The sequence below is a fragment of the Aulonocara sp. 'chitande type north' Nkhata Bay genome, linkage group LG12 (assembly GCF_057382095.1).
Source record: "Aulonocara sp. 'chitande type north' Nkhata Bay isolate Kocher_YH1m ecotype deep benthic linkage group LG12, A_spYH_male_GT1.1, whole genome shotgun sequence".
NCBI classification, from domain to species: domain Eukaryota; kingdom Metazoa; phylum Chordata; class Actinopteri; order Cichliformes; family Cichlidae; genus Aulonocara; species Aulonocara sp. 'chitande type north' Nkhata Bay.
The window spans coordinates 26317289-26336055 of NC_141355.1; the positions used below are offsets into that span (position 1 = coordinate 26317289).

At 40.7% G+C, this 18767-nt stretch overlaps 1 protein-coding gene across 2 annotated transcripts in view; it reads left to right on the top strand.

Annotated features, from left to right (window-relative positions):
• aopep (aminopeptidase O (putative)) overlaps positions 1-18767 on the top strand; it is a 91541-nt gene that overhangs the window by 59831 nt on the left and 12943 nt on the right. For both annotated transcript variants that reach the window (XM_086314669.1, XM_086314671.1), the window contains exon 15: positions 15362-15478. In XM_086314669.1, coding sequence (XP_086170795.1) covers positions 15362-15478 — 117 coding nt within the window. The remainder of the gene's footprint in view (positions 1-15361; positions 15479-18767) is intronic.

Below are 18767 nucleotides of genomic sequence, written 5' to 3' on the forward strand. Positions count from 1 at the left end.
TACCTCTTTGCTACCAGTTTCACACTAGTGACAGCCACACGTTGGTGGCTGCCACTCACCGTTCTCTAGGCCTGCATGAATGGAGCTTTAGCAATGCATCTCATTACAGTAACTGGCAGTACCAACTCAGAACTGTTTGAACAATACAACATTTTCCCTTTAAACTGGTGGTCTCCAGGCCTGTGTTACTGAGGTCAAAGCTTAGATTCTTTTGTAAATATGATGTACAGATTGTCTGGACTCTTGGGTGTTAGATAAAGAGTTCAGGGAGGCGGGAGGCAGAGTTTAAATAAGGATGCGGTGTGAATTTGAAGTTTCATACACAAAGTGTTTAATATGAAAAACAAAATTCTTGTATTTCTCTTCAGTGGGAGCACCGCAACCAGTGGATTCAGTCATAATCACTTATTTATTTTAAGCTTTATTTTCTTGAACTTTTACATGTGATTTTCAGTTACTGAACCGTAGCAAACCATCTCCACAGTGCAGAGCTTTGTGGGTGTAGTGAGATAGGTGCCTGCAAACCAGAGGGTATTATCTTTGCTTATTAGCTGTGTTTTATCATCTGCATCCATTTATTCTCTTATGCTGTTAGTAATACGTCTTTTGCGTTACACTATTTGAACTTGTGTTGATAGAAATGGAGATACCCTCTAAAGAGTTTTTTCTAGCCATGTGAGTCTTTGGCACTACATATTTACATATTTCACAAAATGCACAAACACTGTACACCTGTATATCTAATCTATGTGTGACTGAACAATGATAAGTAGCCAGAAATTAAATAAACATGAGATAGAATGGGCAGATATATGGACTTTATTCTCCCCCACTCTGAGCTTTTAGTTTTCAGTTTCCAGAAACTGTAGAGAAGTATGAGCACACAGAGTCATTTACTGTCTGCTCAACATATACAAATAACACATTAACCACCTGAAAGACACAATGGCACATATAATGTAGCTACAGATAGGGAGTGAGGGTGAGTCCAGGACATGTTGAGACAATGGAGCACGAGCAAAACAACAGATCAATAAAAGTATCTTTGCAACTTTGTCATCTTCTGCAGTATCTGTTGTGCAAAGTGCTGACCAGGAAGGACAGATTGTGTGGGAATTGAGGGATCAGCAGCAAACAACTGCTCTTTGATTCACTGTTCTCTCACAATTGCTTTGCATCAATAAGCTGTTGATCCACCGTGACCTTCCGTGGAAACTTCTCAGTCTAGTTTGTGCTTAATTCAATGAATAAATAGTCAGGGATGAAGTAGTTTCATGACAGACCTGATGTCATAATCCATAAATCCAGTAAATGCTTCCTATAATGAGTTTAACTCACGGTGCAGCATAATTGGATATTACTGTATGAAATGACACGCAAAGTCTGTAAAAGTTACACCCAGTTTTCCACTTTCTCCTGCAGTCATGCTGAAAATAGTTTTTCCTAGTGACAGATAGCAAAAAGCTAGACAAAAATAAAGTGAGAGGAGATAATTAAAATTTATCAAGGTTGCAAGTGTTAGTGATGGGGAAGACTTATGTTTAGAGTCGGGCGAAGTGGAGATGGCTCCATTTGTGTTGCGTTAATGAGGGCAGAGACAGAATGAAAGTGAGAGGGATAGAGTGCCAGTGCCTATTTGTCCCATTTATCATTCAGCTGCGTTTCTGTTTTCGGGGTCATTTGAAGCTCACTGGCGCCCTCGTCTTATCCGGAGTTCCCCACCATCTGTGTTTGTGCATTCGTGTATGTGATGTATGTGTGTGTGTGTGTGTGTGTGTGTGTGTGTGTGTGTGTGTGAAGTTGATTAACAGTAAAGGCGTAGGGCATATAGAGATCAGCAGTCAGGGCTGACGATGTTGACAAGCTGTTTTATGCCGGTTGTTGCTGCTCAGAGATACCACTGCAAATGGGTGTTTATGTGCACCTGTCCATACACACACACATTAGTGATACTGTCTTTGTGTGCATCCTCTAGCCTTGTACAACTTGCAGCTAAAAGCTTAATCCCAATCCATTTAAAACCAGATCTTAACCTTCAAAAAACCTTTTAAATACATGTCAGAAACTGAGGATGAGCCAAAATGTTCAAACTTTCCAAATGTGTCCTCACCTTAAGGTCTCAAATTCAATTTGGTTTGCATAAATATTGACGTACACGGACACATGCACACTCACGGACACACAAATATAGAAATATACGAGAAGGCAAAGAGTTTTGCTGAAGAAGAGTGGGGTTGGCGTAAAGAGTAGTTGTATACAACGAGAGTAGCTCCAATAGGCTTTTCACTGAAGTGGTCAAAAGCAAAAAAAAGTACACACACACACATACACACATACACATGCATTCTGAATCCCTGAAGCATTTGAGTGTCATTAAAGTGCAGCTGTGTTTGTCTTTCCAGCACACATGGAAAACACATCAGGGACAGACGAAGCGAGAGAGATCAGCCTTCTGAATATGTCTGCCACAATACGTAGAAACAGAGCACCACACTTTGTCACTGGCACAGATCCCCATCGTTCATTTTGGAGTCTGTTCAAACACAAATGTAGACATTTGAGTATAATGCAGTGCTATAAAACGCAGTGTAGCGCAGAGGTCGCGATGTTAAAGCTGGCGACACTTCAGCCGGACATTTAGTGTAGAGTCATGTTTAATATTGGGCTGGGCTGTAAAATGGAAGTAGCTTTTTAATGGTGGGAAATGAATCAATGCTTTTCGCATAAAATCTGATTTAGGCGTCACCTCGCTGTTTTCATCGTTTAGGAAACAGCGCGCAATGTGGTGTTTGTGTGTCTGTGTGTGCGCATATGAACGCAGAGTGATGAGTGCTACAACATCTGTCTTTCCTGGTAATGACTGGGGAGACTACAGCGCCTCCGGGCATCCCCGACACATTTAGTGGCGTTAAGAAAAAAAAACTGCTCACACACAAACATTCACACATGTACACAAAGTAATGTCAGCTGTATGCTACTAGATCCAATGATTACAGAAATCCCTGTGAATGAGTGCAATAATATTACTCAAATATTTGACACTAAGTGTCTGATGTGCGGGTGCAGTGTGAGAGAAACCCTGGCTCATAATCCCCTGTTCTTCATTTGTTGGGGTTACGCTTATTCACTCCATGTGAGTGGGTGTATGTGCTAATGGCCGCATTGGCTTTCCTTTAACGTTAGAGACATTTTAAAACTGTTTGAGAAGCAGAGATAGATCCATCACCTAACTGTGACTTCACTAAGAGGCTTGTTGCCAGAAACCCCCGTTTTACAAATTTTATGGCCCCCCTTTGAGACCCATTGAGGTACTGGACCTCTGTGGGGTCTCCGTTAAGTGCCTGGCACCAGGATTGGATTGGAGTCTGGGGCGTTTGTTGGTTGGGTCCGTGCTTTGTGCTCTTTGTTGTGTTCGCCGTTGTGTGTGGTAGCTGGTTGGATTGTCCCGTTAGGATGGCTGCTGCCATTGGGGAGTGTCGTTACCATGGAAGTGCATGGTTGGTCTGGAGCAATGTTGTGCTGGGTGGTACGTCTCAAAGTAACATCAAGAACATTTCATCGTAACAAGATAATCAATGTTATTCACTTCACCTGCTAGTGGTTTAACTGCTCATCAGTGGAGACAGATTAAATATGTATTTTCAAACCACTCATTTTCTGAAATATGAGTCAGGTTTTTCCAATAAATCATGTGGTTTATAGAATTGTAAAAAACAAAAAACAAAAAAAAAAAACCAGGGTGTCTTCTATCTGTTAATTTTGCCTAACCCACAGTTTTAAAAATATTTCATTCACACAGGACAAGGAAAAGCTGAAGATCATCACAATTAAGAATTTGGAACAAGGGGCCTGCTGGGAATTATGGACATTTTTAGGTCTGGTTTTAGCTCTTGAAATGTTCTCATAACAAAATGTCACAGACACCGTCGATTCTTGCCCTGTTAAGAAGTAATAAATGCAATAAAACAGTAGAAGAAAAATACTCAAAAACAAAACAATAATTTTGTTGACATGTCAAGGTACCAAAAAAACCCTGCCGGGGGATGACAGGACTCACAGTTCGAATCTTTTCAATGCTCTTGTACTGTCTAGTATTTACAGTCAGATACAGATAAATATTCCTCTCCCAGTCTGTCATATATTGCAAAGCTGAGTGTGATATCATAATAGGAAAAAAGACGGGTTGTTGTGTAAGTTAATCTCTCCTCTTTCTGTTGCGTCTTCCTTCATTCTCTAATATCTTTTCCCCCTTTTGTGTCTGTATGTGTGCGTGTGTGTATCTGGCTCTTTGTGGATGCGCATGACTCCACAGCTGTGTGTGTCTGTCTGTCTGTCTGGGCAGCAGATATCTGGGTTTAGTCCATCCCACATACCTCTGTCAGCTCAGACTGCTTCAACCTACCAAGCCCAGAGTTCACTCATGAGACAACACGCATATGCAGTATACTCCACACATACACACAGATACACAGGCAAGTTTCTCAGCTCGCACACAAACAAAAAGACACACTGAGACTTAAACTTTGAGCCACAAGAGGATTCATACAGTCTCTTCCTGAACATGACCTTTCTTTTTGATTGGTCTGGCAACATTAGCCTCACTGCTGCCGCTCCTTTGTTTTTGACTATGTCTGGCAGACACCTCCCATTTATCGCCCACTGTGTTTTCTTTTCCACTATGTTTTCCTTTCCCCTATCCTGTTTTTAATCTAGATTTCTCAGTGTATCTTTCAACAAGAGTTGATGCTGTCACTCCAAACTGGAGGTCATTGCTGATGCATGTTTGTGTTTTACCCTTATTATTGTTGTCATCTGAGTAAACCTAGCTTGAGTAGAGTCCTATCTGCCAGTGTGGGTTTGTGTGCATGCTTTTGCCTTCACTGTGTATGCTGACATTTAGAAACCTAACCACATCCAAAATGGCGTGGTGGAACTCTGTTGCACAAGCCGACAAAAGTGCTTTGACCCATTTGCTTTTGTTACTGTGCCCTGTTAACCCCTGTAATTATTATAATTTAGAACAGAAACCACCACTGATATTTATCTGACAAATCCATTATATGAAAATGGATTTTATTTTATTTTTTTATAAATACTAACCCGGTGGTAATATTTAACCACACCCCATAGGCTGCTCTCATCCTCCAAGTATAGTGCTAAAACAAATGAGATAAGGAAATTAAACTGAGGCTATTTCCAGCCTTTGTCACAATTCATGCATTTATACTTAATGCCTTTAAAGAGAGTGCAGTTTGAAATTTGTGAGGTATTTGAATTGTATTTGTGTCGAGCATCTGGGACGAATCAAATGCTTCAGCTAAAATCTAGCATGTTGATGATTAAATCAAAAAAGTTGCAAGACACTTACTTAATAAGTGCTGGTATCAGATAAAGTTGACATCAGCTCTTATTTGGTAAGTTTAAGGCTTTTTTGTGAACTGCCAGCACGAGTAAATGTTTATATTCAAATTGTGTATAATTTAACAACCTTGTTATTGGAATTTACATATTAAAGGAAAAATCTGCTGTGTATGTGTGTGTCTCTGAAGAATTCACTGTGACTTCTAGGTGTCTGACAGGCATGTATTTTAACTTGTAGATCCACTCGAATTATTTAGACAGGGATAAAATAGTTTGTAGAGCTCTGTTTTAAGTTGCAGAAATCTGTTGCACTGATTTGAAAGAATTATCTGGCTTTGGATATGCATAAAACATTAGTTGAAAGGATCAACTCAAAGTTATGTTGGTATTGTCATTGGATTTGGTGATAAAAATATAGACTATCATCAGGCTTATGCTCTGTCTGCTTTCATAAGAGTTTGTCTCCCATCACTTTGTCCTTGTGTAGCTGCACAAAAAAGCCTATATGCCTCTGTTCTCCACAATCCCTTTCTCCTCACCTCTCTCTTTGTCTAAGCTGACGTCCAGCTGTTTGGTTGTGTCACTGTTGTACAATTGCTACAGAATCCCCCCCCCCCAACACACAAACAGCGGTCCTTTTGTTCTTGCTCTGTTTGAAAGGCCTCTCTCTTTCAAAGGCATACGGGTGGTGCAGGGGCAACACACTCAGCAGCCACCACCGAGACCTGGATTCGGTCTCCTGTTGTAACTGTGACTAGTTGTTTGGGGCACCTGCTTGTAGGTGCGTTGGAGCTAAGGTTGCTTGTTATAACCTTCTGAGAAATGTAATTCTTGTGGCACACTGGGGAGTAGGCTATTGCCTTTCTCTGCCTTCCCAGATTAGCAGTAGCACACTAGGTAGTAAGGACTGTCCCACAGGGGAATTGAGCTTTGCAAAATTGAAGAGAAAAAAGAAGAAAAAAAAAAGGTTGTGCTGATAAGAAAGAAGCCAGGTCTGAATTGTTTGAGGAGTTGTTTCTCTGTCCATCAGAACTTAAACAGAGGATTGTGGGAGGAGGAGGAACAGTAAGAGGGAGGCATCCACTGGAGACAGTTAGATTTGCAGCTTGTGTCAAAGCACAAAGTGCCAGAGATTAATTAAACTTCTCCCTGTTTTGGAGGTGTGTGCATGTGTGAATAAGTATGAGTCAGGGTGGTGATGAGTAGGAGAGAAAACATGTTAATTGCCTTCATCATCAGTGCCAAATTGCAGGAACATAGAATTTTACATAACAAACGCCCCACCTTCTGCAGCGCACAAAGAAAGAACAAAGTGCTGAGGCAGAGATGGAAAACCATCTAAAGAGCAGCAAAGTACACACCTCAATGCATGCTTGTGTATACTTGCACACTCATTTTGTGCAGGTGTTTTCTTTTTTATGTTGTTGGTGCATGTGCTGCTGATTCCCCACTGAGTCCCTCCCTACTTACAGGTCCACTGTGTGTGGTTTTTAAGCTTAACCCGTCAGTCGCAACCCCGTTGTGACCTCATGCTGCTTTTTGATTGGCCTGAGATTGTGAACTTGAGGCCAAGAAAGAAGACGAAGGGGGGGGGACAGGCAGCTACCCACCCTAACAGCAAGCTGCTGATTAAACATACTTGAAGAGTGATTCATTTACATAATCATGTATGTACATAAGCTGGGTTAAACGTTGGGGATTTAGGGTCGAGAACACAGGCTGAGTGCAGAGTGTATAATAAAGCTGCTCTTTGTATACGCCCTCAAAATTGATTCCAGCACATTTGACTGAGAGAACCTAATTTCGGCACATAGGCTTGTTTGTTTTCTAAATGAGCTTTTCATTCTCGTTCTCACAACGGTGAATATCCCTGACCCTTTGCGTGCTGTCAGCCCATATTTGTGTAGGGAGATAAATGAACAAAATAATTGATTTCAGCAGCTATTGTACTGTGAGGATAAAGCTTCTTCCCCTATATCTGTCCCTCAAAAGCCCTCTATATGTTTTGACCCCCTGAACGATTGCAACAGTAACTCACACAAACGCATGCATATATACTGCCTCATTCCAGCATCTGTAGCTATTCCGGTTTTTTGATTAGGCTGGTTTCCAATTTGGAAAGACAAAGAATGAGGGATATTAATGATTAAATTACAGATAGACAGGCACAGTTGTAGGTCATCACCGAGGTCATCAGTCTGTGACCGGCACTATCTGTGAGATCATCACCATGCTGTAGCAACAGCAGGTGTGACATCATTTGAGGAGATGATAGAATAGAGGATGGCTCCATTGCACAAGTTGAAAGGGCAGCATGTGACTCATAGATAACCTTTTAGTATCTCCTGTGCGTGTGTGTGTGGACTTCAATCCATTACCCAAAATTGCTTTACAAAACCTATGTCATCAGACCCTTTTGTAATGTCTTTTTGGACCTTGTGAACCCACAAGATTGCAGTATTATATCCTCACAGTGAATGAATTTATTTTTCTCGAGCCACTTATCATATTTATAGGGTCATCTCAATATTGCTGCACCTTCAGCTAAAGTCTCCCACACTTGTTCCACACCAGCACAGACTTACCACTATTGTGTAACAGGGACCTTTTGCTAATAAGTGATCATGTGATGTTACAATTAAATAAAGCGTTTCTTTCTGGGGAAGGTAGTAAGAGTCGGTAGGAGTACACATTGAGAAGCAAAAACTGATTAAACAGTTAAAGTAAAGCAGCGGTTCAGAGATTTCAGAGAAGCGGTTGAAAACGTTCCAAAAAATACCCAAGACACAGAAAGTTTCTTTCAAATTATTTGGTTTTGGTTATTTTCTTGCCTTTTGATTAGTATTTTATTCTCGGCCATCTGCCCTGTTTTTTTATGTTTTTTTTTCTCCTGCACATTTTAATTTCGTGCAGCTGTATAGAGCAGTTACGAGCTAATTAATAGTGTAAGTGTGTGTGATGCTGTTTATGCTGTCATGTCTGTTGAGAGAACTTTAACAGCTGCTTGGTGTACTGTTCCTCTATCAAGCTCAGTCCTGCCACTATGGTTTGAGCAGATGTACATTTGGGCCTTTAAATCAACTGTTAAAAAAAATAGGCAAAAAGAGATAAAAGAAGCAAGGAGGAGCTTTAATTGAAGGAGCCAGACACATAGTTTGGAGCTCTGAAAGAAAGAGTGAAAGGCAGTTGGTATGGAGACAGGGAGCAGACAGTCATGGAGACAGAGGCAGAGGGAGAAAGAAAGGGAGGTGATCTGAGTAAAAGAAAGAGTGAAACCTTAGTACCTGAGTCGTGGGTTGAGGCCTTTAGCTGCTGGTGCCAGAATGTGTTTTTACGAGCCTGCGGTCAGACAGACATAAAAGGCAGCCGAGCGGCTGAATGGCATCACACACACGCACGTGCATGCACACACATGATTCAATGGCCTCTCAGAAATCACAGTTTGGTTTTATAATGTCACAGTTAGTCAATGTCTCCAACCCCCATAATGCAATGTGACTGAACAAGCAGCACATTCTCCCCTGTGGTACTGAGGTAGGTAGGGACGGAACTGAGGGGAAGTAATGGAGGAAAAGAAAGCATTTGTGTTAGTTCAGATCAAACTTTATTTAATATGGGACAAAATCACAAGTCAGAAATTTGATTTAAGAGACTTTATGATCTTCACATCACACAACTTTCTTTATGTTGAGGATATGGAACACCCCCCAGAGCGGGGAGCAAGTCTGCAAGAATTTGTGGTCAACGGCAATGAGACAGAATCAGTCTGCTATAAATTTCTGCTTAATGGGTTGGCAATTACACGCAGTTTGTGATAATGTTGCTATTAACTGAGAAACATTAGTGAAAATCAGAAGTATCTTGCAGTCTGCTGGAAATCCATTGCTGTCCTTCTTTAACTTAAGAATGGGGAAAATTCCCTCCATAATCCCTTATTTCTACAGTCTCGCTAGGAAAAACATTGGTTGCAACCGTGTGCAGTAAACTTGCAAATGGTTGCTTCGAAGACAGTGATCGGGTCTGCAATTACTCGCAGTCAGTTGCCAGTTTCAAAGCAACTTGGGTACATCAAGATGGTGATAAAATGTTAATGACATATATTAATTCTAATGAACGTACATGTGTCTAACGTGCAGTTTATTTTAATATTGTAATTAACTTTAATAAATTGAAGGCAATAGATGGAAAAATTCTATCTTTTGCCAACTATTGTAAATTCCTTGCTGTTTACATACACAGAAATTCAAAGGAGCAGCTTAAATTCCGCCCAAACTTCATAAATTTGAAACAGAAATAATCAGAACGCAACCAACTGGCAACCATTTGAGTCCCTTATTACAAAGAGTCTCTGCAGCACAAACAGACTCAGATTTATTGCGACGTGCTGGCAATCTGTTTTAGACGGCAGTTATTTGAAAACCTTCGCCAATCTGTCTGAAAGTAATTACAGTCAGTCAAACCACAATCGTTTGGAGATTGGTTGCCTCCTACCAGGCAACCTGTGCAATTTCCTTGCAATTAAAAGCGGTTCCAAATGCGAAAAAAATTCAATGCAATCACCATTTTTTTTCCCCTAGATGTGAGGAGGTTTCCACTGTAGTGGGAGTGAGCCATATAGGGACAAAAGAAACAGAAGGGCATCAGAGGAGGTCGGATACCTGGTTGGACAGGTTTATTGTGCAATATGTGTTATGAACAACATATCTGTCCAACCAGGAAGAGTTAGAAGATATGCTGAGCATTATAGTAAAGTTGCAGTTAGAAAAAGAATATCAGTACTCCTAAACTGATACTCTTACTACACAAGATTTGACAAGAAACAACACAATCTGTAAAAAGTGTTAGTTATAATCCGTACCCTATCAACAATAGTTAGTTTAGCCTTGAAAGATAACTTCATAGAGGAATTACAACAAAACGGAAACAAAAAAGGAACAACTTTTCAGTAGTGCCTGGCTATAACTGATTTTTTATTTGTTTACATAGCTTGAGATGATTTGATCTACCACATTTTTTCCGTTTTGCAGGCTTTAATTTTAGTATAAAGTAATTCAGGATGTAGGACGTCTGTTTTGTCTGTCGTCTCCTTTCTGTTGTTTGCCTTTGTTTCCTGTAACCGTTGCTGTCGTCATTCCCCTTTTTATTTTTATTTACAGTTGTAATTGGTTGCACGCGTCTTATAATGGAGTGGAAGCAAAAAACACACCAAATAATAAAGTGCTAAAAAAAAAAAAAGGATATAGAAATAGAAGCATTTTTAAAAATTCAAATCAGAAAGCAGAAACGTGGGCGAAAGCAGGGATGATTCACCCACCAGGGGTTACTTGAGGTTATTGCAGTAATGTGATTGTAAATGGTGATTGGCTGCTTGAGCTAAGGAGAATAAAAGAGGTAGAGATCCTGACCTGATTTAACACAAAGATGTAAAGGTTATATTAATGTTTTGAATCTATTTGTGCATGCATAAAGGCTGCAGAAAATTGACATGGGCTCGCTGTCCTATGTACTGTACAGAACAAGAGTCCTGTTGCCATGGAAATGCTGAACAAGTGATGGATTGTTAGATAGGCACAGAAAGGATTTAAGATTTACCTTTTCTTAAAAGAAAAAAAAATCATTATTTTTGTTTAGTTTTTCACAATTTTAAAGAAGGAGATGCAGTGGAGTCAGCTGCCCCTCGTTATCGCTCCTTATGGTGATCAGTATTAAGGATAGAAATCCCACAATAAAGCTTCTGTTGAGCTTCACGTGATTTTGTGCTGTGCAAATGTGTTACACCGCAGCAGTAGTATGACTAATACAAGTCCCATAGTCCTATACACCCACACGTATGTACTGACACACACGCACACAAAATGTAGCTGCTTCTTTCTTTTGACTCTCAATTACTCTCAAACTCTAATTTTCTCCAACTCATCCCGCTCTTATAGGAATACATGCACACAACTGTATATATACACACACACTCGCACCTACACACAAGGCAATATATACCTTATTTCATTTATAGTTTGGGGTGGATATCATATCCTGTGTCTCATTGAGCTGTCAGTCACTGAGGCAAACAGTGTATATTTGCGCATACATGCGCTCACCTGGGTGCGTGTGTCATTGTTCTGTGGAGGTTTGGAGGTCAGTATGAGAGGAGACATTTCAGCAGCATATTTCCCAGAGGTTCTTGAAAGGTGTAATTCAGCATACAGCTGGTTTCAGATGACCCCTGTTAGTGGTTTGTAACAATGCGGAGTTTGTACGTTGGTGCGTAGATTCATTTATGTGTAGTCTTTAGCGTGTATGTGGATGAATGTGTGCGTTTGTGCATCTGAGAGGGAGCGACTGTGAACTGTCTCCCTCCTGACATTCCTTAATTTTAACAGACAGCATGGGAATGTAATGCTTCTTTAATTTGGTCAAATTCTTCTGTGTGTGTGTGTGTGTGTGTGTGTGTGTGTGTGTGTGTGTGTGTGTGTGTGTGTGTGTGTGTGTGTGTGTGTGTGTGGTGAACTTTTCACACAAATCATTGCGCTAGAGAGGGATATGTTTCCCCCGTCAGTGGGGTTTTCAGCACTGTACTATTAAGTGCTATTGTTAGGTACCAATGACCTAGCGAGAGTGTGTGTGTGTGTGTGTTTGCTTTCTTCTATTAGCTGTTTGTGTTGGTGTGCCATTCTCTACCCATTAATAAGGGAGTACTCATCCGTAGAGTTCACCTTTTACCCACAACCGGTCTTTCTCTTCCTCTCTTTCATCCACTAACACACATGTCCACGCTCAGGCTGCCCTGAAGTCAGAATTTCGTAAAAGCCCAGCAGTACAGCAGTTCTCAATCCATAATCCATATTTTAACATGAAACATAAAAGCGGATTAAACGCTTACCAAATTCTTATTATTTATCACATCATTGTGATAACATTAATGAGACCTTTTATATACATTTACATAATGTTATGTAAGTTGTACAGTCAGTCCTACAGGCGTAGGAGGAGACAACATTGTGAATAAGTGCTATATCACTCACTTCAGATTTCCACCTGATACAGGCTTCTCAGGTTTGCTGATGGATGCTGCAAGGCTTAAAAGAAAATGAGTTAAAGCAAGTTGAGCAAGTAGCTACTCTTAACCAGGGGTTCCCATATCTCATATTTAAAAAGTCAGCATTTCTTAAAGTATCAACACTTTAACATCACAGAAGGTTTTGGGTTTTTATTAAGCTACTTAGAAATGCTGTATATTCATGTTTCTTCCACTGCTCAACCAGTGCAATATGTAAAATATCCACCGACAATTTGTTGTCTTACTTTTGCATAATTGTTGGTTATCGCAAACCCCAGAATGAAATTGACAGGTTTTACAAATCTTTAAAATTTATACATTTTCACAAAGACCACAGTCATGTGGACAAACGATGCAAATCTGGTTTCCCTGTTTTAAAATAACTCGGTACACAACCACATACCTCAAATACAAGCAAAATATACACTTCAGGATAAATTGTATAAGCCACAAACAACCCACTTTTTTCTTATGTTGCACCAACGTGAATGCCCACAGAAGAAAAATAAATAGCCTTTTTTTAACCAGTGAACGTTCCCTGTCATTTTTTTCTGGCTTTAATTCAAGTCATTCAGTTAATTTTTTTTTCTTTACAGACGGATCAGTGGGGGAAAAAAATGGTCATGACTTTTTTCCCCCATAAGTCCCCCCCAAAAAATAATGACCAAAAAACAGTGGACCTAATCCTCTTCTGTAACTACCCCATCTAAAAGAGTCCTTGTAATTTAAAAAGTTTCCTTTTGTTTCTAACTTTAAAAATTTTCCACCCAATTAAGTATCCACCGTTTTAAAAAAAGGATTTGAATAAATAAATAAAATGCTTGAGGTAGGGAACTTGGCAAAAATGTGGATTTAGTATGGAATTGATTAGGAATTTAGGAGTTTTAAAGTTTTTAGTTGTAGAAGTAAGGATCCCTACCCAAGTAATCATGGGCTAACTAATTATGCACATAATAAGGTTTTAAAAAAGTGCAGTATTCTCCTCTGAAGAACAGACAGAAGGAGTATAAAGTAGCTTAAGTACTTTAGTTTGTTTGTGTTTTTGTTGATGTATGCTCGATAGTGTTGGTGTGGTGTGATGGTAACTTCACCATGGAGATGACAACTGATGAGGGAGACGATCGTGTTTCAATGTGTACAGTGTCTGTGTGCGCGCGTGCGTGTGTGAGGGTAATAATAACAATGTAAGTTGGTTTGTAATGTACCATCACTGACCAGGAATTTGCTTTTGGAGACACTGTTGCAGACATATTGATTACCACCATGGCAACACAAATATATACAACACACAACAGGCTTTCACAGTCACCGCAGAGGGATGTGAGGAGAGAAAGAGTTAGAGAGAGAAAGACAAAGAAAGAGCTTGCTCCTCACTTTTTAAAGGGAAGGGTAGGAGAGTGAGAAGGATCATGGGTGGGCCCCAAAGAGACTCTTTAGAGATGGAGACGGCACTTTAGAAAACACTCAGCCTTCACAAATTGGAGGGAGGAGGGATGAGGAGCGAGGAGAGTCAATAGAGGGTGAAGAGAAAGACTGGATATCAGATTTTCCACAGAGCTGGATGATCGTCAGTATTTGTGTGTGTGTAGCAGCGATAGTAATGTTTGATTTGAATGTTTTCCAGCTTGAGTCTGAGTGTTATTCCCTCAGCTTCAACAGGTACATGCTAAAGTACTTCCTGGTTTTAGATCAGGTATTTCCCAGCAGCACTAAGGAGGTTGTTTACCATAAATAGCTTTCAACAGACTGCACAAATGTAGCTATTCATCATGCATTTGCTGGCTGCGTTCACCTCAATAGAAAGAGGTAATCGTATCCAGAAAGAGCAGAATGTGGCTTTCTCCTCTGTGTCACTTTCTCTTCACTTCCACGCACCCTGCCTCTCTCAGTTGCGCACGCACGCACGCACGCACGCACGCACACACACACACACACACACACACACACACACACACACACACACTCACAGCCACTTCATACTTATTTTCACATTAGTCTCTGCGGGGCCTTCAGCCATTAATTGTGTCCCAGACTGGGACCACAGAAGAAGTGTGGCCGGTAGTGCTGGGTGTATCCAAGAGAGAGGCAAGCAAGGCTGGGCACAGCTGTCTCCGGAGGAGGAAGCCACTCTCTCATATCGTTGCCCACATCCATCCTCAGAATACTCATCTAAACTCACTGTCCCTGAAGATGGCAATCACAAGAAGAAAATAGATTGTTTCCTTCAGGTCTACCTCAGGATAACACAAGCAATATATGCACGATTAGGAAGCAGCAGTCAGGCATTTAGTTTTTCCTGAAAACCTTTTAGTCTGTGACATTGATACAGTGGGGGATTTCACTGCAGTCTCGCAGCCTACGAGCAGAAACGTTGTCAAAGATGCCCCCCCCCCCGCCCCCCCCCCCCCCCCCCCCCCGCCCAAAAGTGTGTTCCTGAACAGTGCTCCTCTGAGTTTCTCTCCAATAGAACAAAATCAAAAAAGACAACTTAATTTCTTTGCCCTAATATTTTCCGTTCATCTGTCTTTTGCCTATTCTGTAATATTTCCCAGCTGTACAAGATTCACTTGATTTACCATATTTATTTAATTACCACTTCAGCTGTTTTATTATTCCACCATTTCCTCTGTTTGAAAGGCGGCATTAATTGCCTGACTTTTATTGATGTATTTTTTTTTTTTTCATCAAAGCTTTCATTTCACGGAGGAGAAAATCTAACTCGCGGAAAATAATGCAAATGTGCTTATGTGTGGGTGCACAGGATCCAACATGTAAATGATTCAGCTAGTCTTGATAATTTTTGCAAGTTTGGTAATTTGAAGCTGCTGGTGTAAGGAAAATGTGAGTTTTCCCACCCCTTGTATTATTTAATAATGCCTCAATATGTTTTATGAGGCTGGCTAGATTAGTCAGAGCTATTAATATCATAAACCGTTGTCTCCTCAGCTGACGTCGGACCAGCTAGTGATGCTTCTGGAGCTTCTGTTGGAGGAATCGGAGTTAAGCGTGGCATCACTTCGTGCTCTGCAGAGAACCTACAGTCTGCAGAATCAGGACGCTGAGGTAAGACCACACACTCGCTTATTCACTCATACAAACGCAGACACATGCTCAGACAAGTGAGCATATTCACCCAACATTTACAATCCCCTCCGATAATAAAAGTAGCTTTCCTCTCCGTGCACATCTTAAAGCATGGCACTTAGTAATGTGTTGTAAATTCTGTTGTAAGAGCTCTCTTCTTTACAGCAGCCATTACTGACTAAATCCCACAAGTATTTGCTTCATTTTTTAATGTTGAACAAAGTTCCTTAATGGTACTGTTAACAGTGTTTGCCTGTGTGTGTGTGTGTGTGTGTGTGTGTGTGTGTGTGTGTGTGTGTGTATGTGTGCATACTTTTCACTGTTTGTACTCTCTGGCTATGTGTGTATGTATGTGTGTGCGGATGATCAAGTGCTTCCTCTCAGTACAGGAGCGCTGTGAAAACACAGCTGTGCCCGAGCCTGTAAACTGTCCACGCTGACTTCCATCATTAACACATGGCCTCTCTTGAAAAGAAAAATTTGATACATATTTAGGTTTTTTTTACGAGTTATTATTAGTTATATGAGCTGTTTTGTTGGGGCGGTAATGTATATAATGGAGCTCAGATGTTCTGTTATATAGAGGCTGCTCAATTGTGGTGCGTTTCCACTCATTTACTTGCTGGAATCTGAAATCATAAAGGCGTGATTTTCCCTAGCAGGTCCACGTAGCAAGCAGTGTGTTGGAAGCTGGAAACATTCCTTAGGGATTTTGGTCCATATTGACATGATAGCATCACACAGTTGCTGCAGATTTGTTGGCTGCAAATCCATGATGTGAAACCACATCCCAAAGGTGCTCTATAGGATTGAGATCTGGTGACTGTGTTGGTCATTTGAGTGCAGTGAACTGATTATCTTGTTCAAGAAACCAGTTTGAGATGAGCTGAAGTTTGTGAAATGGTGCATTATCCTGCTGGATACACTGTCTTCACGAAAGAATGGACATGATCAGCAACAGTACTCAGGTAGAATGAGGAATTTAAGCAATGCTGAGCTGGTACTAAGGGGACTGAAGGGTGCCAAGAAAATCACCCACAACATTACACCACCAGCATCAGCCTGAATTATTGATACAAGGCAGGATGGAATCATACTTTCATGTTGTTTATACCAAATTCTGGCCTTACTTTCCAAATGTTGCAGAAGAATTTGAGTGTTTTATTTTTTAAGCTTCTGTTGTCCAGACATGAGTGGCACCAGTTGTAGTCTTCTGCTGCTGTAGCACATCTGCTTCAAGGTTTGATGTGTTGTGGCATGCTCTTTTGCATACCTTGATTGTAACGAGTGTTTATTTGAGTTACTGTTGTCTTCCTGGGCATTCTCCTCTGACCTTTGGCATCAACAAGGCATTATTGTCCATATTTTCAGTTTTTCAACCCTGGAGATGGTTATGTGGGAAAATCCCAGTAGAATATATTTCACTCACTAATCTAGCCAGCCTCAAACATTTCTGAAATATACCGTGTTCAAAGTCCCTTAAATCACTTTTCTTCCCCATTCTAATGCTTGGTTTGATTTTCAGCAGCTTATGTTGACCATGTCTACTCAGTCAATATGACCTACACCCCAATATTTCCAAGATAAAGCTGGAAATAAATGGAAAAGGATTTGTGAAATTTGGATGAAAACTTAAAAGCTCCATCTGAGACCCATTAAACTCATCTTTATTTAGTAGGTTGCAGAGGTAATGTGAGGATTTGAATGTGGTTGTAAATGGAGCATTGCTCAGTCTACATTCTTCAGCTGCAAGTAGGTGGAGGGCGCGGCAACATCTGCTGCACAAATAAAAAAAAGTCAAAAACTTCTGTTAAGCTTAAAAGAAAGGTAGTCTTTGGTTCCTTTCTTGACCTTTCTGATTTTCAATTTAAACTTTAGCAGGTGATCTTAACCTACATGCCTAAATACATTGTAGTTGCTGCCATGTGATTAGGCAGTTAGATATTTGTATTGATGAACATGTGAATAGGTGTACCTAGATGCATTCAATCAGAATTCTCAACTGGCACTACCCCCCAAGTCAGGCTTCCAACTCGGAAAGTCGGAGCAGCCCTGCCACCCTCACTTATTCATCCAAGATGATGGCAGTACATGTAAACATTAGTAAAACTGTAAAAACTCTAGACTTCTACTGATATATATTTGTGACTGGCAAAGCTGACTAAGCCATATGCAGGGCTAGGCTCGATTGTGCTGTGTTGCTAGTGATAAGTAGCTGTATCTTGCTACCAAACAAATCCTGTTTTTCATTAGTTTTCTGATGTTCCTTTGGAACACATTCAAATCGGGAGTGATGTCACTTCCAGCTCCGACATCCGACTTCCGAGGCAAATGGAACGCAGTAAAAGTGGGTGTATTTCAGTAACTCGTCTGTAGTTCATTGTCTTATTTTCACTTCTAGTAATCCACCTCGTGGTCTCAGTCTGAGGTCACTGTGTGTTTGGCCTTGAGTCCAGCTTTTTACACGTACACCTCTTTAGTCAGACTTCCTGGCAGATGAAAGTAGATTCCCATCTGCAATTTCCAGGAAAAAAAAACTTTAAGTGTTTGCTAAAAATACGCAGGGCCATTACGCACATAGTCATGCATGGAAAAACACTCACTTACATACACACACACACACACACACACACTCACTCACACAAGCATACCTGCACACACCTGTCTGAAGGCAATGGGCCAGTCCTAATGTCAGTAATCTCATTCAGAAGAGGTTAATCACCTACGTCTCTCCATATAAACGTGCCCATTTATTCTCTCTGTCCAGAGGTCTTTTTTCCCCCCCTTACTTTTTCTGTCCTCTTCTCACGCAGCTTTGCATTGTCTGCTGCCACTTTCATCGCAGAGGATTGATGATTGATGTGTTTAAAATAAATACAGGACTGAGTGCAGTCGAGCCCTCTGCAGCTCTTCAGTGTTTACCTGATGTAGAAAGAGCTTTTCAGAGTGAATGAATATTGGGTGATATGAATAGCTGTTATGACTTCTAAAAAGGCCGTTAGTAATGCCGTGGCTCTGAATGCATTGTGAAACAACTGATTGATCACTTGAAGATAGACGTGTATTATCAGCCCTTAGCAGCCTATAGTAAACCCCCAGCTGTTCCTCTTATATAGCAGCATGACACTACATGTTATATATGTAACACAGAGGGCGGTCGAACAAAGTTTCACACAGTCAAAGTGGAGTGAAGTTCACATGAGATGCTGCACAAAGCAACAGAAGACTAAAAGGTCTGGACTAAAGGTGCTTTCAAGACTGGCATGCA